Source organism: Anopheles merus, chromosome 2L, assembly GCF_017562075.2.
Source record: "Anopheles merus strain MAF chromosome 2L, AmerM5.1, whole genome shotgun sequence".
NCBI lineage: Eukaryota > Metazoa > Arthropoda > Insecta > Diptera > Culicidae > Anopheles > Anopheles merus.
This window is the reverse complement of record NC_054083.1, coordinates 19,631,936-19,655,920: the sequence shown is the minus strand read 5'-3', so window position 1 is coordinate 19,655,920 and position 23,985 is coordinate 19,631,936. Positions and strand designations below refer to the sequence as shown.

At 45.6% G+C, this 23,985-nt stretch overlaps 2 protein-coding genes across 3 annotated transcripts in view; one reads left to right on the top strand and one right to left on the bottom strand.

Moving 5' to 3' along the window:
- The first annotated feature begins 156 nt into the window (after positions 1-156).
- LOC121594626 (probable ATP-dependent RNA helicase DDX5) lies at positions 157-5,342 on the top strand. The gene is made up of 5 exons (XM_041918110.1): positions 157-373; positions 629-1,740; positions 1,814-1,873; positions 4,080-4,310; positions 4,384-5,342. Exons 1-5 carry the CDS (start codon positions 357-359, stop codon positions 4,950-4,952), a joined length of 1,989 nt encoding a protein of 662 aa, XP_041774044.1. The 5' UTR covers positions 157-356; the 3' UTR covers positions 4,953-5,342.
- Positions 5,343-9,152: 3,810 nt separating this feature from the next.
- Positions 9,153-23,985, bottom strand: part of LOC121593116 — a 55,215-nt gene continuing 40,382 nt past the window's right edge. For both annotated transcript variants that reach the window (XM_041915209.1, XM_041915210.1), the window contains exons 3-7: positions 13,145-13,359; positions 12,880-13,037; positions 10,564-10,794; positions 10,178-10,464; positions 9,153-10,099 (exon numbers count right to left, since the gene is read on the bottom strand). In XM_041915209.1, coding sequence (XP_041771143.1) covers positions 9,762-10,099; positions 10,178-10,464; positions 10,564-10,794; positions 12,880-13,037; positions 13,145-13,359 — 1,229 coding nt within the window. In that variant the 3' untranslated portion in view covers positions 9,153-9,761. The remainder of the gene's footprint in view (positions 10,100-10,177; positions 10,465-10,563; positions 10,795-12,879; positions 13,038-13,144; positions 13,360-23,985) is intronic.

Genomic DNA, 23,985 nt, shown 5'->3' with positions numbered 1-23,985 from the left:
TTTAAGAGTTGTTTCTACAATGCTGCAGCCTTGAACAGGAAACAAATATAATTTCTAAAAAATGATTTCGCTAAAATCGTTCTCCAACCCGCAAGAAACAGCCACCGTGGTATAAACGCGCGCTGCTGCAGCACACAACATTTCGTGCAAGATTTGTGCTGAAACGTCAAGTGAAAAGGAAAGCAGAAAAAGAAGACAAGCAAATCAAGCCAACAATTTCGGTCTCGGAATTTTGTGGGATTTTCCATCGGTAAAACTTGTTCCTACAGCGTACGAAGGGGGTGTGTGCCTCGGTACCTTTCATCGCCCTACCAGCAACGGAACGCGGAACCCAGCAGCATTTGCAGCGTGAAAGGATGAGCCGCAATGGAAGGTACGGTAGATTGTTGTAACCTTTTGCTTTGCCATCTTGTGACCCCTCATCCGGGATGCGCGCATATATGTGTGTGTGTGTTGCATTTTTGTAAAGCTTCTTCTGCTGGGAGTGCAAGATTTTGCAAAACCCCCGACCCTACCCACCTTGAACCACCGATGCCACAAGGTCATCATCGATGTCGGTTGAGTGAACCATTCATTGTTTCATTCTTTCCCGTTTTTCCCCTCCCCCTCCCTCTCCGCTCTCCGACAGGCGTCGTAGTCGAAGTAGAAGTCCCCGGGGCCGTGGTGGACTGGCGGGTAGCCGGTACGAAATCGGCAAACTGCAAACGCTCCGACCCGTCCAGTGGTCACAGGTGAAGCTGGACCCGATCGTGCGCGAACCGTACCGTTCCAAGGCTTCGTACCGGCGGTCCGAGCGCGAGATCTCCGAATGGCGCCGATCGAAGGAAATCACCACCAAGGGCCACGACATCCCGGACCCGATCTTTACCTTCGAAGAGTCCGGTTTCCCTGCGGAAATCATTGACGAGCTGCGGTACGCCGGCTTTACCACGCCCACGCCGATCCAGGCCCAGGGCTGGCCGATTGCACTGTCCGGCCGGGATATGGTCGGCATCGCGAAGACGGGCTCGGGTAAAACACTGTCCTACCTGATTCCCGCCCTGATACACATCGATCAGCAGCCGCGGCTTCGCCGTGGCGACGGACCGATCGCGCTGATACTTGCGCCAACGCGCGAGCTAGCGCAGCAAATCAAACAGGTGGCGGACGACTTTGGGCGGGCGCTGAAGTACAAAAACACCTGCCTGTTTGGCGGTGGGAAGAAGCGCAAGCAGCAGGACGATCTGGAGTACGGGGTGGAAATCGTGATCGCCACGCCGGGCCGGCTGATTGACTTTCTGTCGAGCAACCAGACGAACCTGCGCCGCTGCTCGTACCTGGTGCTGGACGAGGCGGATCGTATGCTGGACATGGGGTTCGAGCCGCAGATACGCACCATCATTGAGCAGATCCGTCCCGATCGGCAGACGTTGATGTGGTCGGCCACGTGGCCCGACATCGTGGCCCGGCTCGTGAAGGACTATCTGAAGGACTACGCGCAGATCAATGTGGGATCGCTGAAGCTGGCGGCGAACCACAACATCCTGCAGATAATCGACGTTTGCCAGGAGTACGAGAAGGAGTCGAAGCTGAGCATACTGCTGCGCGAGATAATGGCCGAGAAGGAGTGCAAAACGATCATCTTCATCGAGACGAAGAAGCGCGTTGATGATATTACACGCAAGGTGAAGCGGGACGGTTGGCCAGCCCGCTGTATCCATGGCGACAAATCACAGAACGAGCGTGATGCTACATTAAACTGTACGGTGGTGTATGGAGTGCGTAATAAGAGGAACAAAATTTAATATTTCATTTTGTTGAATTTGTTTTACAGCATTCCGTTCGGGAAGGACGCCGATTTTGATTGCCACCGATGTGGCAGCACGTGGTCTAGGTGAGTAGTTTCATTTTAACCCTTTTGATACAGTGATTGCGAATTCGTGTGGCCAAAAGGTTGTTATTAGGTGATATTAAGGGTTAAAACCAAGTTAAGTGAGGTCATTCAATCACGTGAAGATAACTCAAATTTAATTGCATGATCTTGGAAAATTATCTGTGAGGTGCAATCAAAAAGTGTAAGTCAAATGTCAGGGATAACAGGTCCTAGATTTTAATTTTGCTATCGGAAAATGCAATTTCTTAATGTAAATTACCAGACGTGTTAAAATAGTGAATAGTGACATTCTATCCAGAAATTGACATATTCTGCGAACCAAATCATGCATTTAATTATGATTATTTAAATCTCGTGCAACTTATTTGCTCCCTTCTTTTCTCTTCCCGAGTACTGAAAGCATAACCTTAAAAAAAACGATAGCTAACAAGTAAAACCCGGCCTCCCCTTCTATCCTTCCAGAGGCACACACTCACGTCTGCCTTGAAGAGAAGCGTTCGGCCGTTCCGTACCCGGCCGTAGCGCCCGGGAGCACAGAACAGGCTGGCGGTTTTTGGTAGGGGAAGAAGGATAGCCAACCAAAGCCAAAGGTGGTTAGCCAGGTGTGTGGTGACGGTCATCGGTCATCCCGCGCCCGTGGCCGGTGCGTTTGTTGATGCGATCGTGCCGAATCGTGTCGTCTCTCGCTACTTCCGGCTCATTGGGAAGGAAGGATTCAGAGAACACGCATCCGTGTACGCGCATCACACGTCCCATCTCGTCCTCCCATGCGTGTGTGTGTGTGTGTGGCCCGGATTGTGTAGCCGCGACCCATGGGATATGGTGGGCACGTCGGCGTGACGTGCTAGCGGAGTGCAATGAATCGGCGATGAAGCCCCACCCAGGAGAGACCTGACTGACCGATCGACCGACCGGCCGGCAACAGCAAATCGATGCTCGGCGGGCGCTGTGACCGGCGGCTTGGCAAACAAGTTGCGTTGGCGTCCATGCTGGTCGATGTCATTGGTGAGCTCGGTTGGTCTTTCCGGGCTTGAATCGCTGTCGCTGTTGGCACTGTCGCTGCTGCTGCTACTGCTACTACTGCTACAGCTGCCAAGGTCCAACATCAGTTACTACGGCTTGCGTCCCGCTGCCAGGGTTGTCTCTTCTGCCGCTGTTCCGCGTGCGAGCTGCATCAATCGTCGAAGGATGAGCACATTTACATCGTGGGAAACTAGCGGAACGCACAGGAATGGAATGTGAGGAGCAGCGCACGCAAGCAGCGAGTAGTAGCGGCGACAGTTCGGCCAATGGTGCGGCAGTTCTCCACGCCAGGGATCCCGCTCCAACCAGGCAGATTTCTTCATGTCTTTTCCGTCGTTGGAATCACCTTTTCGGTCACCACGTACCATTCGGTGAAACGATCGAAACGGGTGAGCGTTGGCGTTCGCAGGTCGCTGCGGCGGCGACGGCACCGACGGACGAGCACGGCGACACAAAGGCAGCGACGGTGGCAGGCGGCGTCTGCGTTGGTGGAGCAGTAGCCGGCAACAGCAGCACGTGAGCTCGCTGGCTACTCCGCTCTGCCTCGCCCGGCACATCGCTGTGTGCGATGCATCCAGCCCACCAGCACACAAAGTCGAGTGAGAAAATTGCTTGAGAGAATGTTAGATGCAACCGCCGGAGCGTGGTCCAATTGATCCAGGTTGATCCGTTAAGTTCATTAGCAAACAAAACAAGCAGACCGGGGTTTGTCTTTCCCCAAAATCCCTCAAACCACTTCAGAAGAGTCCCACAAAACAAAAAGCAAAAAAAAGAAGATTACAACTCTATCATTATTTTCTGTTAGCCTTGTTTATGTTTGCCTTGCCGGGTGGCATGCAGCCCGAAAGGAACGTATTTGTTTCTCTTTTGTTAGTATCTCGTCTCTGCTCATACATCTACACTTTTCCACGCGTCGACAATCCTAAACTACACTCCTTCATCGACGCGGCAGTACAGTCCTTCCTTACGCAACGCAAAAAAAAGAAACTGGCGAAACGTAAAGCCCCTTCCCTTTCATTGTTTTTTTTTGTGTTTATGAAAACGATAGGGTTTAACTGCGTGTTTGGCTGTTTGCTGTTTTGTGCTTTGTTTTATGTGCGTTACTCAGTCCAACTAATGAGCCTTTGTTTCGTCCTTTTCTATTTAACCGATACACCCTTTCCGCCGGTTTTATGCTGTGCAGACGTAGACGACGTAAAGTTTGTAATAAACTTTGACTTCCCGACCACCTCGGAGGACTACATTCATCGCATTGGGCGCACGGGACGGTGCAATAACACTGGCACAGCCTACACGTTCTTCACCCCGAACAATGCCTCAAAAGCGCGCGATCTGATCGATGTACTGAAGGAGGCAAAGCAGGTGATCAATCCAAAGCTGGTCGAGTTGGCAAGCATGAAAGTCAAGGGCAGAGGTACGTAAGCTACTCAATCGCGCAGTCGAACCAACACACGCTAACGGCTTTCCCGTTCGTCCCACCCGTTTAGGCAATCGACACATGACAACGCGCTATCCACGCGAGCGCCGATCGCGCTCCAGATCGAAATCGAAATCTCGCTCACCGGTACGAAGCAGGCGGCCGGCGGGTCTGTCAGACCGGCGCCGATCGCACAGCCGGTCCCGATCCCGTTCGCGGTCTCCGGTGCGCCGCTCGCCCGTGGGTGGCCGGCGGGACGTTCGCACCAGAGGGTCGTCGCCCGGCCGGCGCAGCATTTCGCGCAGTCCGCGACGCAGCGGAAGCGGTAGCCGGCGTCGTTTGCTTCCTCCGGTAGCGCGTAAAGCTTCTCATTCGCCGCCGCCCAGCCGCAGCCCGGTCGCCTCTAGCCGACGGGTGAATGGGCGCGAGCAGAAGAATGGCCGTTCGCTGAGCCGCGAGCGCGAGCGCGATCGTGACCGTGAGCGCGAAAGGGACCGAGACCGGGGAGACCGTGATCGGGATCGTGGACGGGAGAGCAACCGAGATCGAGATCGTCGCCGGCGCAGTCGTAGTCGAAGCCGCAGTCGCAGTCGCAGCCGCAATGGCAACGGCAGGGCGTCGTCGTACGATCGCTACTAGCTAAGCGGAATGATTGCCGACGCGTAGAAGAACAACGCGTCAAACTATAAATGGCATTGCAATTGCCATTCGGTGTAATTCAGCGTGGAGTTATTGCGCAAAGATAGGACAATGAAGTTTTCGAACTACTGTAACTACCGTAACCTTCCTCTGAGGAGCATTGTATACAGAAATTTCATCTTTTTTTTTCAACCGGCAGACAATCGTCGGACTCAGTAATCAATCATCATTTAGTGAGCAAAAGTATTACGCAAGGAACTTTGAACAATCGTAACAATTCCTATTGTGAAGGAGAAGAAACGGAGGGAGAGGTGATACATTTTCCCAGCACGAGGATTTACTTGTCAAACACACAATCCTCGCCTTTAGAAATAATAATAAAAAAAGAAACAGATAGATTAAAGGTAGGTGAAAGAGAAGTAGCGATGAGCCGCGTTGCAATTCCGGAACATACATCTCCGAGGAGCGCAAAACAAGTTGAGTGAATGCATTTTATGGTTTTGTTTTTTATCACCACACAATATTTAATTGTAAGCTGTGTGGTAGAGAGCCGAGTGTGCACCGATTGCACCAACATGCCTGTGAGACAGCACCGTATATGAAGGTATCTGAAATGCACTTGCACGTTGGAAAGCTGCAACTGAGCGTAAGGAGCCGCCCAGGCCGAACAAAGCAAAGCTCAGGAGCTTTCGTATTTGAGGGCCATATTGAAGTGCATGTGTTGGTTTCATTTAGCAGTAAAAGGATTCTCCTCCATTCCTAGCCCCATTTATGTATCATAAATATATAAGAAAAGGAATTACCTACATGCTTGCATTCATAGGCTCTGCATTTTTCTCTCATTTCTGCAGTTTGTTCGAAATTCTTCGTTACTCGAAACCGTTATTTAGGGAACAGTGTTGCAGTAAAGTTGATCTGGATTATTAGTTACGTACGAGCAGAGTTTAAATCTTGTACTCGTTTTAAAAGCTTAATGTAAAAGGGAGTTTTGCTTTTAGTTTTGGTTTAGATCTTAATCTAACGAAAGAGAAAGACAGTCGTACACTGAACCAGCGAAAGAGAAAGAGAGGAAAAACAAAAAGAAAATGCATTTTTAACTAATGTGGTGTGTGTTCGAATTTGTCTAACAAAATTTTCGATATGAATAAATGTACGCATATGTAAATGGTTTCGTTTGTAAAAGTATTTATACTTTCGATGATTGTCGATCTCAGTGCAATGTCCCCTAGGATATAGGCCTAGGATATGGCTTGATGCCTCATCGCTCAACGTCTTCCATTCTCATGTGCTTGTCGTCTTGTTTGTATCATAACCTCGTGGAAAACAAGTGGATACTGTCTTCACCGATTTCAAAGCGACATCTGACAATATATCTTTATCTCTACTAGTTGCTTAGCTGCAAACACTAGGTTTCGGTGGTTCAATATTGTCGTGGTTCAACTCTTATCTTGAGCAACGTTTCTATGCAGTTAAAGTCTGTGACTCTTTCTCTGAATGTTGTCTTAGTCCGTAGGGTGTCCCACAAGACAGTTTCCTTAGTCCCTTACTGTTCATTCTCTTCCTCAATGACTGTACTTCTATCCTCACTGTTAACGACTTTCTGCTAGATGAAAACGACGTTAAAGTTATTTTTCCTGTATCCTCTACAGCTGATTGTCTTGTCCTTCAATCCTGGCTCTGTAAATTCTCTACATGATGTCCTTCTAACGGCTTAGTCCTGTGTAACGAAAATTTTTATGTGTTATCTTTTTTCCAATCCTTTACATGTATATCTCACGTATACAGTCTCTGTAATACTCCTGTGTGGCTTTGTCTAAGGATCTTAGAATCTTATTTGATCAGAATCTGTCTTTCAAAGAGCATAAGGACGATGTCATCAATAAGGGCCAATAAATGTCTTGGTTATATCTATCGTGCCGATTGTAAATTACTTCACTTTTAAATATTTTTTCTACTTGGTGCTCGTCTAATGGGTTAGTGCTTTGTCCGCCTAAATGTTGTGTTGTCTCTTTTGGTCGTCCTATCAGAAAAATTACATGGGACTGCTTGTTTGGTCAAACTCAGATAATAATTCTCAGATAATAATAATTGCCGATTAGACACGATGGTCCGTCGGTTGTGTATGAAATAAATAAATAAATAAATAAATTAAGAGAGTCTTCAATTAAGGACCTTGATGTTTGGCTCGATGACACCATCACGACCAGACTCATTCATGCTAGAACTCATTGCTTGTCTAGCCTCTGAGCTGAGAGATCCGCTATGCCTGAAGGCACTGTACTATGTTGGAATTCGCTAGTGTTGTGTGGACCCCGGCTGGAGGCACCACTATGCAGAGACTAGAGAGGCAGAGAGTGCACAGGAACGCGTATCGCAATACGTAGATTTCTGCACGGATATAATGCACCTGTGCCCTCGTATTCTCTCCGCTGTCGTATGTTGGGCTTGATGGAAATCAAATCCCGACATTCACAAGCGCAGTTATACTTCATCGCCAGCCTACTTACCAACAATATCGGGTCTCCCTTGCTCCTCAGCTCTATTACACTTTACGTTCCTTCTCGTCGTCTCCGCGACAGATCTCCCAATTTCATCCCCTCCCGCCGTTCTGCTTTTGCTCAGAAAGATTCGTTTTTGAGAGCATGCGCCTCATTTAATCAAGTTCATGATATGTTCGACTACCACGTGCCCTTGTCCAGTTTTCGCTATCGTCTTTTCGAGTCCTTATGTATTTCATCAATCCCCCATCCTTAACAGTTAATTTTTCCGTAGTTTGTTAGAAATATTATTGTGAAACCTTGGGCGTCTGACAATATGAAAATAAATAATAATAATTGTTATGGGCCAACTTGATGGTCCCGTAGATCGCTACCGAGGACACTCATCGGGCGTAGATCGAAGTGTGTGTGCGATCTATCGGGAGGTCAGCGAAGGCGCGCTCGGCACGATGCGTGAGTGCCGATCGGAGAGAAAGATATGGCGCGCGCTTGAGCAAGGTCGTGAAACAAAGTGGTAGCAAATCGTTTACGAGTAAATATAAATAAACTAGGACTTTCCGAACACATCGTTTTTAAAGGAAGTAATGCGTGAACGTTTCTTAGCGTTCTTCGAAAGAAAACAAAAATATAACAATAATCACTGAAATTCGCGATCCATTCTGTCCTAAGTCCCTTTATTATTGCTGGGTCCGTTCTGTATTGGAATATCATCTGGTCTCCTGTCCAAGTATCTGTGGTCCAAAGGAATGAGAGAATTTAGAAATGATTTACAAGGATTGCATTTCGTAGGTCGCTGGGTCATCACTCTATTCCCCTACCTTCGTATGAGCATAGATGCGCTTTACAAGGCCTAGCTAAGTTGGAGCACCACCTCTCGGTAGCTTAGGCTTCTTTCGTGGCGGGCCAGTTGTTTCATACGATCGATGCTCCCTACCTTCTGTCCCGTGTACATTTTTATGCTCCTTGTCGCACCTTACGTTATTGTTTTCGTCTCGACATATTTATATGTCGTACACGTTTTGCTCGCAATGAGTCATTTTTAAGAACAATTTCGTCTTTTTATTGTGCCTCAGATCTGTTCGATATCAACCTATCCCTTCCCGTCTTCCAATTCCCTCTTCGCTCCTTTTTACATCATAATTTCACGTGGCTGAGAAATTAACATTAATAAAAAATAAAATAAAATAAACAAGCACGAGTTTAGTTTTACGGTTAGCTTTATTTTCCTAGATTTTCGCACAATTTTCACAATTATTGCTGGCGTTAGCGTGGCGGCCACCGACGGGGCCACCCTTTTACATTGTTTATCGGTCGTTAATGCTATTAATGATGCTTTATTTTATTCCTCACATTTGCGGATTCGGTGATTCATGGTCCCATTTAAGGATTTTACTATCAGCAATTTCTTTGTCTCTCCCCCTGTTAGTGTAGCGGCGGAAGGCTTTAGTGGCCTCGATTGCCTCCATATCGTCGCATCGGCTCGCTGGGCGCCTCTGTCCTATTGGGCGCTTTCCGTTTTCCCTGTCAGTTCTTGTCCGCTCAATTAAACAGTAATTAGACTAGCATTATCTTATCTTACTGCGGCTAGAGCTGCGCGTGTACGCGTGAGCGCAACCTTTTACCGACAAGTTCATACCGATCAGCATCGAACAGACGCTTTATATCCCAAAGCACGATCGTGTTGCGTGTTTGATTTTTTTTCGCAAACACAACCAGCTACTTTCGTATGTTTTAATCCTATTGCTTTCGTTTCACGTGTTCTTAAACTGCCCAAGTAAAATGAATTTTTCTTTTCGTTTCGCGCGCTGAAATATTCTCCCAGTACACACGCGTTTCTATTAGTATCTCGTCAAGCGTTAATTAGTGTCTAATTTGTTCAGCGTTCAATTTTGTGCTATTAGTGTAAACTGTCGCGTAAAATTACAAAAAAGAAAACCCGCTGCTAAAAAAATGAATGAACCCCAGTGTTTGCTCTCGTGTACTCTCTCACCGACGGTGCCACTGCCTACACAGGAATCGAATATTTACAGCTTGTTGTACCCTCACGTTTTAATTAATAATTCCCTCCCCGTACGGTGAGACAGCACCGTGCGTCCAGTGTTGTCTCCAGTTTCACCAGAATGCATAGGACCGTCCACGGTCGGCGATGGCCAAAATGGAAGTGTGACATAGCGTCGTTCGCGCCGATTCGTCCACTTCAGCCCGCCGAGCACGGCAGTCCGTATTTGTTTTACTTTTCTTCTTTTTTTTTGCCTTGTTTGGTTCCGGTGTGCGAGAGAGATCATGCTCACCGCGTGAGAAATCGTGACTTTCAATGGCGAATGATCTCGAGTGCGATCGTGCAGAGTGCGGCAAGCAGGGCGCCCAGTTGCCAGCCCGTCCGCCGGGAACTACCGCTGGCGCTCTCGAACGATACGTCCTCCTGCTCCTCCTGCCGGGTGATAACCTCGCGGAACACGATCGTCTCCTCGACCTTGGCGCTCTCGTTGTCCGCCGGCAGGGTAGTTGCTTCCGGCTGCTCCACATCCGCCGTCCGGGCCGGCACATTGTGGATGCTCTCGAACACGTTGCCGGCACGGCTGTTGCGGGCAAGCTTCTGGTTGGTGAGCTTCAGCTGGCGAATTTTCTGATCAATCTCCGACACGGTATCTGTTGCAATAAGAGAGAGAAAGAAAGAGAGCTTAAATAAGGTACTGGATTCACGCCAACGGCTGCACCACAACATACTCTGATCTGCATTCTCGTCGTAGTTCACCTTGATGAAGGTAGTCATGGTGACTTCGTACACCTTGTTCGGGTCGGCCGGTGCAGCACTGATCTCGCGCTTCCGCCGTCCGAACGCCGTTTGACCGTTGCTGCAGATTACACCCTTGCACCGATCGACGCACACGTTGACGGTGCCGCGGAACTGGACGTAGGTCGACTCGGGGAACTTGAACGCGCGGAACTTGGCCGCCAGCAGGTCACCGTCGACCGTGTTGAAGTTTTCGAACAGATACGGATCAACCGAGCAGCTGCAGAATAGTGTGGAAAAAGGTTAGGCGGGTAAAGTACTGGCATGACCTTCGGCTGTCAGCGGGATAGTGTCAAAGGTGCGTTAAGGCCCAGCTTACCCGTTGAAAATGATCGTTTCCTCCTGGTATTTGGTGTCTGTGACGAGCATGTAGTTGACGCCGAGCCCGTAAATTGGTGCCGAACGGTTGTCGAGGAAAATTTCCATCTGCAGGTGAGCCCCGGGGCTAACGTTAAGGTCGCCCGATACCAGCTTGTCGCCCTGGCGGATCGCAATACCGAGCGACGGTTCGGGGGCATTCTCCGTGATCGAGGTCGTTATTTCGAGATCTCTGTAGTGAAGGAGGAGAGATGGAGAGGGAAATTGCAAGGATCAGTAAATGTTTATAAATGAAAGCATGGCATGTTCTTGGTGATCTCTTGGTTAGGTATAGGTTTCACACAAACAGTGATTAAAGTATAATTTGTCCTTTAGGTGACCTGAGCTGGTGAATAATTGTTTAATTATGACTCTTTGTCTTACATTGTCTTATAGACTTGAAGATTTAAAGTCTATCTCTCTTAAATAAGGCAAAAGACCCACGAAGTCAAATAACTCTATAAAAAAATGACAGCAACATCAGTCGCTCTTAAGAGACGATAGGAAAATGTTTAATATAGACTAGTCGCTCAATCCTATATACGGCCTTTCGATTGCTTTAATCTCTTATAAATTAAGGTAACAATAACATTATTAAAACTATACTTCTATGCTTGCTTCTATACACGGGTCTATTTTTTGGCTGAAACATAGCTAAAGAATGTAATCTATGACTTGTTAGGAAAGCTTTCCAGAAAGTGGTCCAACAAACAGTTCAGGAAGCCTCAAAGTTATATAGGAATATAGGTCGGTTAAGCCGGATCAGTACTACGCAGCCGGATCATCAATACTTGCTTAGGGTGACGGTCCTTACGAGGATTGAACCCAGGACGAGTATGTTATTAAGTGTCCGAATTGACGATAATACTGCGGTACCTCCCAATGCAAAAAAGGGAAACCACTGGATTGGAAAGTTCCATGACTGAGACAGATGTAGGTACTATTTTTGGACCCGAATCAAAAAGAGATCAGTATCAGGACCTAAAATGGGGTTATGATCTGTTTCGGAATCGATATGACATCTTAATCAGTTCAATGACCAGTATGTGTTTGGGATCAGTTACAGTACAATAGGTAAATGTTACAGAATCTGTACGGGGTAAGGATAAGTTCCAGAACCGATATGGATTCAGTGTAAGTTCTGGTATGGGATGGGGATCAATTTCAGGGCCGGTATGGCTTTGGCAGCAGTTTCAGGACCGGTATAGAGTCAAGCTCAATTGAGATGGGATTAGAGTAAGTTCTTTCATCAGTAAGAGATCTGTAAAATTCTAGAATCAACATGCGTTTGGGACCAGTCGCCGGATCAGTATGGGATCATAAAGTTTCTCATAATTTGTTCTTTAAAAGTCACCAGGATTTGGCGATGTCTTTTAAAAAAAATTCTTTGCGCGCATTCTATACTTGTAAATTTACATGAAATTATCTTGCATATCCCTGTAACCGGGCCAAATTATCTTGCATAACCCTGTAACCAGGACTAGTGCATAAAAAAATAAATCAATGTGTTTGCTCTCGTTACAAGCATAGGTTTTCTTGTCCCAGAGCAGTGGTCCCTAGATTCAGATTGGTTGAGAAAAAAATTGGTTAGAAGGACCCAATTATTACAATACATGTGCATTCGAATTTTATAATGGACATGTGGTGATTTAAATATCTTTACTAATTTGTTTAAAGAAAATCTTGGCATATGAGTAGACTCTTAACATTAAATTATAAAGTAGTCTGTCTCTGAATGGATGTTTCGAAAAAATAAAGGTCAAATTCAAGCTGTTACATTTCTGCTACATTTCTATAATTGTATCGTGCCGTTTTGGAACACTTGTTGATTCTACCGATCTACAGGAACGTCAGTTGTCTGACTGACTCTCAGACATTTAAACATATTTAGTATGTAGAGTTTTTGGAGAATTCGACAACTCGGCAACGAAAGGGATCTTGATCATTTTGAAGTCCTAGCAAAATAATATGCATACTTTATAAACAATCCTGATTACATCAGGACACTAACAGATGGCCAAAGAAGTGGCGACAAGGGAAGAGGAGTAGAGGGAGATTTTTCCATCCTTACATGCTACAACCTTGCGAGAGGAGAGAGTCCAACCGGTTGCGTATAATTTTGCGTCACGTAACTCATGAATGATTCGATAGCTGCTCTAATATTTTCAAACTAACTTCATTTTTTATCCTAACGTTATTTATGGATGGCTCCTTACATTGAACGTTGATATAGTAAAACGGTGTAAAAAAATACATTAAAAACAGCTTAAACACTTACTCCGGTTCCTGGAAGCCGGCGGGCAGCACATCCCGCTTCACGATACCGTGCGTCACATTGTAGCTCGGCCCGGTGGTGATGCACTTTACGCTCACGATCTCCTTGCCAGTGTCCGGCCCGGTCTCGACTATGATCCGATGATAGAAAACTTTCTTCCCCTGTGGAGGAAAAATTAAGCAAAAGTCGTCGTGTTGATTAGCATCTGCAAAACACCCACCCTTGCATTGCGCTCAATGACGGGAACACACACACGACGGGTACGTACCGTAATTTGATTGATCACCCGTGTCACACCGCAATCGTAGATGTTGGTGAGCGAAAGCTCAAACACGGCCAGATTCTCCCGTATGGTGGGCTTACACTTCGGATCCGGATAGCCCTTCATACCGTCCAGATAGACGGCCTCGCTGGAGAAGTTCTCCGACGGCAGTGCAACGTCGACCCGCATCGTCTCGTCGGCACACGTTACCTTGTGGGTGGCTGGGGCGGAAGGAAGAAGGAAAACATACACAGGTACAGGCCATTAAAACAAATGTTATTTTGGGTTGGGTAAATTGTACACTCTTTGGTCGAGGAGGTGGTGGCAGGCAAACTAACAGGTGCACTCTAACGGAAGCTGGGGGGAAGGCATTTTCTTCCCATGATCGCCCGGGGCTAGGCGAGACCCAGTGGACTGCATCGATGAGACGAGCGCCACGCATGAACATCATCATTTTATCAACCAGTCAGCCAATCAATCTAAACAGCTACTGCTGATATTGATCGTTTGGCCAATTACTGGGGACAGTGGGGTTTGGGGTTGCATAACGTGCATCGGGTGTATTCTTCCGTGTCACGATTCTACGCTCCCAGACCGGTTTTGGGAGGGGAGAGAAGGGACCTACGGAGGGACAGTAATTGGCTCTAGCTCGTTTCTTGGGTTTACTATAAATTCCGATACATTCCAGAACAATATATGATAAGAATGTATGAGAAGATAATATTTTAACTCACACTCAGAATGACTGTTTCGTTAACATTCCTTCCAATAGACTGGATTGCTTAATAATTCTATTTGCTTTTCCTTTTATCGACTGGCTGGCACGGGTAGCTTAAATCTCACAACTACAATGCCGCTCGAACCTACGGATCCGGATAATTTACCGCTCGTCTATTTATTAGTTAGCGAGTCGTCATGTCACCCGTTATTAGCGTCAATTGCATTCTCCTGCACAAACGTAGCAAAGGAAGCGACCGATTGATACAGAGCGAGAGAGTGGGCAAACGGACAAACGTTGTTTGGTAAACAGTAAACGGTGTTGAGAGAGTTGGTTGAGATTTATAATTATGACAACGTCGCTTTGATTTTCTATGTTCTTTGCTTCCACCACCGGACGCCACAGCATCATCATCATCTAGCCGCGGTGCAGTTAGACAACCTAGAATCTGTTCGATGCTGCGCCAAAGAGCAACAAGCAGCTGGTCGTATTTATCGCCGTTCAGGTGCTAATGGGAAGTCGTTCCAGGGCGCCTATTATTGCCGTGAAGCTTGCGTGATTAGAGGACGGGGACGCCCGTGCCCATGTAGTCGGACGTCTCCCGTTTGTAAGCTCTAAACTGTACGATTCAGATGTGTGCAAGCAACAAGATTTATGCACCCTTTGTGGCGCACGAAACGCATCGGTGTGAGGGATGTAAGAATCGAAATAGTATGGAACACAATGTATAGTGTGCTTCGTTACTGCAGGGCTGTGTGTCATGCTGTGCAGATGCTGTGTGATCTACATTCATCGCGGGAAATGGAAATCGGCATGTTGGTTTGGAGGATTTAGAGCTTCGACTGCCCGATGCGATGATACTTTGTATAAGTTACAATTCACGGTGTGGGAGTTTGAAATCGATACAACGCCAAGATCTAAGATATGCCGACATGGTGAAACCATGAATAGGCTCTAATAGAGATCAATAACGATCCCGAAATGATTGATGAATTTTGAAGATCAGCGGTGTAGCTATTTTAAATCCTTCTATAGAGAGGTGCATTGTGAAAAATGATGTTTATTCAGCTAAACATGAATTAAGTCAAACCAAAGTAGTCAAAAATAAAATGCTCAACTCCAGCGTGTGTTATTGATTTTTCGAAACCCCAATCACCTTTTTTGGTTTGGTTTTTCAACACTTAAGGTCAGATTCGTTCGAGAGATTGCATTTTTTTTTTCGTTGTTGTCGTTCATGGTGTGTTTCGATTTTGCATTAATGTCGAAAGGAGTTGATGGGGGAAACATGTCCGTGTCCTTTTCAGGAAAGCTGCTTATCAACAATCGATCGGTCATCGCGCAGCGTGCCTTCCACGACACGCCAAACATTCCTCTTCGGGGCCACCGCATCGATCGATCATTGCGCGCGGAATGAGGGCAAGCGCTTTTGATGTTCTGATATGTGATGGGTACGATCATTACCTTACCAGAAACAATTTGCTGTTGTTTGCTGCTGCTGAGTGAAAGGACCGAAATGGACACAAAATAACAATTTCTTTTCAGAATGTGTTGGGTTGTCCATTGAGGGGAGAATCGGGGAAAAAATGTAACACATTAGTGCGATGGTCTTTAGCTACCGTTAGCTGAGGTACTTGGTAATTAAATATTGTGCTTCATGATTGACAGACTACCTCAGGCAATTGATTAAGTAGGATAGTTAAGTATTTAAATGCGTGATCTTTTTGTTCAAACCAAAAATTCTCTAATTTATTGAAAAAAAAAAACACAAATACCATTATCTTCTCAAAAAATGTTTTTGTTGTTTGGTTAGAACCGTTTATAACTGTGGCTACATATCGTACATCAAATATCATGATAGAATATATCTTCAAACGACATCATGAGTTGCCTCAAAGTCTGTTGTTTCTCTAAGCCACCAATATCAGATAACAGACCCGATGCACAACTGCAGATGATCTGCAACTGCATTCCCTTCTCAGTACAACCTGTCCGGCAATGTCCCAAAAATGGACCGCTCTTTTCCACCCTCTTTGCTACTTGCAGCGGAATACGCTATGGACAACAATTACATGCCCCAGATGGGAAAATTGATCCCGCTTCGCTATAAACGGTAATCCGGTACGCTTCAATCATTGCCGTCCCAGAAATGGAGCCATACGATGCGTGCGCTATGCTCCAGACGCCCCAGAATCTACGGGCTGCGGTGATTACACCGGCCAACCGAGCTACTGCTGCATCTCGGACTCACGCATCGAAGCCATCCTCGATCCACGACCACCACCAACTCAACTTACGCAATCAGGGCACCCGCACACGAGCGCGGGAAAAATCGAACGCTTTTCTCTTAATTTTATTTTCTAGTCCACAGTCTCCCATCCCACCACCCGATCGATCGATCGATCGGTAATTGCTTGCGGGAGCAAAACAAAATTAGATCAATCTCGAGGTTGTCGGGCAAGTGCACTTGCCGGTGTCGGTATTGTTTTGCCAGTGAAAGCAGAACAAAAACGGCAGACGGTTTTTTTGGGAACGGCTCGGAACGGCCCTTTCGAAAATTCGATCTGCAACTGAGGTAGATAATTGGTTAGTCTACCGGACCGGTTACCGATCGGATATGCTGGACCTACTGGCCGTGTTCAAAAACAGACAGACAGTAACGAACGGCCCACTACAGGTGCTTAATGAAAAGTGAGATTATGTTCTGGCCGCGAAAGAAGTACGCGCTTCTTCGACGGGAAACGGGGGCAATGCTTCTGGTGTTTTGTACCTTTAGATTGCATTGTCGTAGTGCCCTTCTTTTCTCGAGTGATCTCACTGATACGATTTGGTTTAATTAAAACAAATCATTTCTTCACAACCCAAAAAAAAGAACTGGGAATTTAGGTTACAACCGTCTGATCGGGCCCGGTGCGTCGGTGGTACCGTGTCTGTGTGTGTATGAGAAAAAAGGGAAAGGCGGCAATTAGATAAAATTAATTTTCCAAAAACCCCATCCATCTGGCGGGGAACGATCCTTACACGGATTTAGGATTGAAATTAATTCGTTTTCATTCTTCAATTCTGATTCCATTCGATCGGGGCTGGAACGTGTGTAGCTCGACGGGAGGTATGCAAAGCGGCAGTTGAATGTTTCTGATGCTGCTGCCTCATTCCTGCTGCTGGTGGACCACTTCCAACTGGACTAACGTACCAATCATGGTGATCAAAGAAAGGGTGGGGCGTTTAGATAAAGATCAAAACATTTCTACCGGCATCAGCAGGGTAAGGGGCGGCCTTCTGCTTGCTTTGGCGGTACTGCCAGATTAATGTGAGAAATTAATAATGTGGTATTAAAGGGGGAGTGTAATTATGTGCGCACTTTAGGGTGGATCTGTTGCTGACAAGGAGCTTTAATGAAAGTAATTGCATGCTTGCGTGTGTTTTGTAGCGCTTGATTGGTTTTATTTGTATTTGTTAGATTGCTATTTTAGTGTGGCAGTTTATTTCATCGCTTTTTTCAGTTGCTTGGCGAGATTTTAAAATAATGATTCATGTTTGATTTATTAATTCATTATTCAAACGATTAGATGCCGGAAACAGCCATCAACATAATATCTCCTTTTACTTTGGAAAATCATTTCTTCTAAACATTAGCTTTACGAAATTGTTACGTTATGTGTAATAATTGACTTTTTTTTAGCCATAAGTCGTCGTTAAGTTATCGTAAGAGATCGTAAAATTCAATTTGATTTAAAGGTATTTAAATTTTGCCTTTGAGTGGGGCAAAAGCATATTTTATCATTCTTTATATAACTTCTTATTTAACTATGATTAATGAAAACATTTTTATTATAAATAAATTGAAAAAAAGTATTATGATAAATTTAATCTAAAAACAATTTACTCTCTCTTTAAATGTAAGAAAAGTACGAAAAAAAGTTGAAGATGAAAGTATCTAACAGCAATTAATGAGAAACTTTTCTTCGAAGAATGTTCTTCACATCATATGCAGTCTAATCATATACAAAAACATTAAATTGTTCTTTCAACCCCATGGGAAAGTGAACTTTGGATGTGGGATTCGTTAATAGTAACTATGGCACTCAAAAAAAGAAAGAAAAAACACTTTCAATCAGATACAATAGTTAATTTCCCGTTGCGATTCATAATCGGGAATCACCACCCGCATTGCCAGCTTTTCAGTTCCACTGTCCGCTGGTCCGCTGTTGCCTATCAGTTTAGGGTTTCCATTTCTTCTATTCCCACATACACACTCACACATTTGCTGAGAGAATTTGTAATCTCGTAAATCAAATCGTTAATCGAATGAACTTACGCCGTCCCAACGCCTTGCTGACTAATGAGTTTTCTTTCCATGGGGTTTCGCTTTGTTCGATGGTTTGCTACAGTTGCAATACATTTTCTTCCGCGCAATCGATCGAGTGTGACCTCTGCGGTGGTGATAGGGAAATTGCGGCACAAACACTCGCCAGTTTCTGCTACTCCACGCAGACGGATCAATTCAAAACCAGACCAAGATTAGCCGATCAATCGGGGTGCGAGTCTGCGATGGTAATGTGCCGTTTCCGACCGTGGACTACTTTCGGAGACGAAACGTAGCGCAGCACCTTTGTTTTAGCAATTGCAGTGTCCGGTAATGGGTGGTCTAGCGTCTAGTTCGATCGTGAACATTTCTAATCTGCAGGTACACATTACCCTGCGCTTATGTTTGAGGTCACTGAAATACTGAAAGACGTTACCTTTGTCTTTGTCTGCTACTTCGGCAAGATCTAACCCTCCAAAAGAGAGTAGATGAAGTGATTCTTCGGAAGTGAAATTTTGGGATGCATTCGTACAAAATAAAAACTGCCCGGAAGTGGCCATTTCCTGCCGTTTATTTGCGATTAGCACTAACTGCATTAACGTGCGCGTCAGCAGGAAGGGAATTAACATGGCATTGCTGCAATGTCAGCGCTCAGGTGACTCGTCTCCGTCAACGCAATCGGAACAACGTTCACGTTAATCGGAGATAATTTACAAAGCTAACCAGGTCGATCGAGCTGCTGCGGCTGCTGCTGGACCAACCGTGTGGCCTATATGTGTTGGTATGGCGCCGTGGAAAATGAAACCCGAAAAGCGAATCTGGGATAAGGTGATTAGCGCATTTTGGGGGGTGTAAGCTATGACGGCGGTCGCGAGTGGTGAGGTCATTGATATGATCGAAAAGCTGCTGCGTATTGGCTATACCCTTTGTACGACCGTGCTCGATGAGTTTTTAACCGTGATTGGGAAAATTTTTGTATAAAATTGAGAGAAAGTGTTTGCATACAATACACAAGTTTTGATAGTTTTGAGTACATAAAATTTTTGTATAAATGTTTAAACTTGATTAAAAAAAAACATAAATACTAAAGATTTAAAAGCACTGCCGGTTCGTCGCTTGCTGTTGAAGTTTTTTGATACAGTTTCTTTAAAATAGATTTATTTTGATGCAAATGCACACCAGTAAACGAGTGCTTACAATGCTTACTGAACAGAAGAAACCTGGTGCTTATGTGAGTGTGCCGAATCGATCGATCTCGTGCAACGGTTAACAATTTCACCTCTAACGCATAACCTACTGCGGTCATGCGGGCACGCGAGGTGTGCGCCGTGCCGATTAGTCGATCAGGAAAAAGAAAATAAAAAAGGTCATACCTGGCCAACGAGCGTGCGCCACTGACCTCGACGCGATCGTTTCGTTAGCTTCGATTCGGGCACGTTATGGGATTGTGGTATACATGGGAAAATTCCAGTCCGTGGTTTTGAGTCCAACGCTGATTTTATAGTCGACCTCACAAGTGTGTTTTACTGGATTTGTGATTGATGGAATCTTTCTATAGCCGAAGCTTCCATATTAATGTTGCAAAATTTCCATAATTAATTGCACTGCTTAAAGCTGTGAGTGCCGAACAAAAATTGAACCAATCTACACTAGCTGTCCCTCGCCTTTGGATGGGAGAAATCAGTTTCTTTTGGAACAGTATGCATCTTCTTCTCTTTCCCATCCCATGATTATGCAAAATTAACCCTTGATGGGGCGCCCCAGCAGAATTAATGGGCGTTGAAGGTATGCTCTGGCATCGACACACCATTAACACCGGTCATTACGGTACGCATCGGCTCATGACTAGTAATGAGCCAAGGGGCTGTGTGCATCATAACCGACCCTGTACCATCGGCCAACGATAAGTTGGTGCGAGTTGGTGCTGTGCTGTGTTATGCGATGGCAGAAACGTGTAGACCTTCGGCAAAACAGAACGCTTCGAAGGGAGGCTCTAACTTTATCAATCAACTCGTTTCACACACACATGAAGCGCATGATAAGATGAACGCACTAGATCCACGTTAACGCATCTTCTCACACTTTAGCCCGCGGACGTGGATTGCGTGTAATTTATGCAATGCGTACCGAGTATGGCACGCTGTCTACCATGGCACTGTGTGTGTTGTAGCGCCTCCAGCCCGGCGTGCGGTGATCCAACCCATGCAAAACTAATTACCTTCTCTGCGTTGCGCTCCCGATCGGACATGACGAAGTGATTTTGATCGCGTTGGAAGTATTTATAATGTGCATGATTAGAATATTAATTGCAGATAATATAATGACCATTCCTGCGGCTGCCTGTTTACACTGAATTTCTGGTGTTGTTAGCAACGATAAACTGTTGTTTGCTTTTTTTTAAACACATCTGCTCTGGATGGGCACGATCGCATCGGTTAAGTGGGCTGATCAATTGCAGAACTTACAGATTGGACCTCTCGCCCATTTAATGATCGGGTTAGTTCGGTTCAAAGGTGGTAACGCTTTTCAGAACCAGGGGCAAAAAATTAAACTCAGATACAAACAACCAAATTTCCTTACACTAACCTCACACGTTAATTTCCTCCTGGCTTACACCGTCCCAAGCTTCGTCGATCGTTGGATTTTTGCACACACGCTTTGCCTATTTTGTGAGGCATTTCAACGCCGATTTTTTATTCGAGCTTTGTCTGAAAGCATTAACACACACATATACCAGCCAGATATCATTGGCAAATGAAAGGCTCTTCGAAGGGGAAAAGAAAATCAGTACAGCTGAGCAGAGTAATTCCCTCTACAGCTAGGTGAGGTTTTATTAGCTTGTCTGTAATTGAAAATTACCCCCATCGGAGCGCGAATAATGGTACGCAACGGCATCGCGTCTTTGTCTGCGCTCTAATCAATCCAATCGTGCGGATATTGGTTAGCTTGCCTTTATCATCCACCCAGCCACAGTCAAGGGTGGAGTGGAGCAGTTTTTTCTACTTTTCCGATTACTGTTTTGCCTCCATCGCTTTCAATACGCAAGCATCCAATATGCAAACAGGGAAGGAAGTAAAATGTTGCTTCAGATCACCTGCAAACCTGCAAACAGCTGCGTATCGAGCGAAATAAAATTGGCTGCTGGCGAACCGTATTGCGGACTGTGGAGCAACAGACCAGGTGTAATGCCAGCATTGAAGCTTTATGTGCGAATCCCTTGTGATGCTGGTGAGACAAAATGGGTGCTGGTCATTGACCAAACCATGAGGATAGTGGAGAAGGTGGTTGATTTTTCCAACGATCCAGCCAGCGTCAAACATAGGTTTTGTGATCTCGCCCGTACGACGCCTTTGGTCACGGTAAACATCTTGCATTATGGCTTGACGTGTGGAAAAAAACATCTCATTTGTTGCGAGCGGGATATAGTATTCGTTTTTATTTGTCGTCGAAGTATGTGTTTCCCTCGCATTCGCCTTCGGTTGTACGAATTAAACAAAATGCTCCCCTACGGGGTACCGGTGTTTCCTTTGGGAAGGACGAGAAGGTCATCTTTTGTTTACTCTTTAGAGCGCTGCAAGAAGGGTGAATAAAATGAAAATGATTTCCACTTCATCTGCAACGAGATACGGTTGATACGATCAGTCTGCTCTTCCGCTAACTGATAGCGGAGGGGTCAAACAAAGAGCTGGTAAATTTTAAAAATAAAAAAAACTCCCTTCTACACTTTCACACACACACACGCATGCCATAATCGTAAAACTAAAGAAGAGAGAGAGTGAAGAAACGGTTGTTAATGGTTTTGTTTTCATTGGTTGCCGTTGCAGAGCTTGGGGTTTTTTTTTTATGCCAAGTTGGTCAAGCTTCTTTCCGAGCCCGTTTTATGCTCGCTATGGAAATTGCTGAGAATTTTCCCAGGCAGCAGAGATCGGCTTAAGCCGGCGGACCAAAGGCGCAGTTCGTTCTTGGAGAGTGGGAGGTGGCTGGTGCCTTCAGCTTGCTTGTTTTGCTTAAGAATTTATTTAGCTGTTTGTGCGATTTTGTTGTCTGTATGACGTGTGATGCCAGCAAGGGGAAAACGTTGAACTTTCTCTGCCAATGGTTATGCTTCGAAACAAGCTTAGAACGTGATTAAAGGGGGGGGCGGGGGGGGGGGGGGAGGATGAATGGTTGGAAATACGTTGAATTAAATTCTTCGTGAATGACGTCGGTAGAATTTTGCCTATACAGAGTGGAAATGTGTGTGTGGGAGTGATTATGAAAATATTTCTGTTTTGATCTGCAGCGTGGTTGGTAATTGTCTCAGTTCGAACGAGAACCGTGTGCGCACAGAACGGAACGGAAGGGAAATGCCCGTTATCAACGATTATTGGAGTTTGTCGGAACGTAAGGCAGATGGGAATTGGAGTTTATGTGCTCGTACATTTATCGTAGCCTTAAGTAATGAATAAACTGTAATAAATTGGTTTACATATGCCATTTCTAGTGTTAACAAAAACAGTCAGACGAAAAACGTCATTTTTTTAAATCATGTGGTTTTAAAATATGTTTATCAGCATAGTTTTCGATTAGGACATTTGGTTTTGGACACAAATCGATATTGTTGTGTCTGAAATAAATCTATTTCCGTCAAACTAATTTGAAAACGAAATACTAAAATTTAACGTGCCTTCATCGCCATCCAATTTCTTAAAAGCACTCTTACAACACAGTCGCAATTTATGGACCATTACAACTTCATACATCAGTTCGGCCATTAATATTCATCGATTCTGCAATGGATCGTAGCCGTCGCAAACGTATCCGGGAGCCGCCGAGTTATGTGCATCGCCAGTACACAAAGCAACTGCCGGTCGCCGACGTAAAGCACCGCCAGTCGCAAAAACTGGCAACGGAACACCCAAACGCTCCAAACCAAACAACAATCGCCCATAAAACCGTTCAAGTCGAAAGTGATTAGCTTCGTGCACATCGATCGTGTGGTCTCCCGCCCGCCCGTTTCCGGGTCAATCCAATCTGTTCGGGCACCAAATGCGACAACGATTCTGTTCCGTCCGCGCGTTGCTGCTTTGCATTAGAACGCAGCCAATATTGCGGGTCTAGAGGGTAAGCTGTGAGAGCCGACCGGTGCACACACCCTTTTCCCGATCGCGAGCCGCGTTCGTTGGACGATTTCAACCGGCTACACGAGGTGACGTTCATGATGATGTTGATGATGATGCGAGATTCTTCACCTTAACGGTTATGGGAGAATTGTTTTCGAACAAAAAAAAGAATCCACCGGCGACGATCGACGAAACGGAGAGATGGTGCGATTTGTTTGCAAATGGCACGACCCAAGTTCGGCATCGCTATCCCAAGCAACGGCGGGGTGGAAAAAGGTGCGAAAGATGTTCAGAACAAATTGAACAACATGATTCGAGCGAGCGAGAAGTGTTTCCGTGTGTCGTTTTAACGGTTCTTACGTCCGTTCGCGAACGCAATGCTTGCACGGGTGCTTTGGGCCGCATTTGGCAGCGGGTTGGTGGAAATGAACAGTTCGATTTACCACCCATGGTGCGCCCGGTTGGGGTGTTATGCCACAGGTGATATTTTACTGTCACCAAGCACCATGATTAGCGGTGGGGTCTGTCTGAAATTTAAGCTATAATTTAAGCGAATAAAATGTTATTGCTTTTCCGCGATGAAAGCATGCTGTGGGGTCTCTGTAATGGCAAAAATGGAGAATTCATTTCTTTAAGTATGATTGGATTATGAATCATTTGACCGATCGTGGGCATTGATCGGGCCCATGAAAATAGAAAGAAATTTGTAATATTTCCTAGAAGA

Coding starts and splice junctions, on each gene's coding strand:
- LOC121594626 (XM_041918110.1), top strand. Junction 1,874..4,079: donor TGTGGCAGCACGTGGTCTAG/GTGAGTAGTTTC, acceptor TATGCTGTGCAG/ACGTAGACGACGTAAAGTTT. Junction 4,311..4,383: donor CATGAAAGTCAAGGGCAGAG/GTACGTAAGCTA, acceptor CCACCCGTTTAG/GCAATCGACACATGACAACG.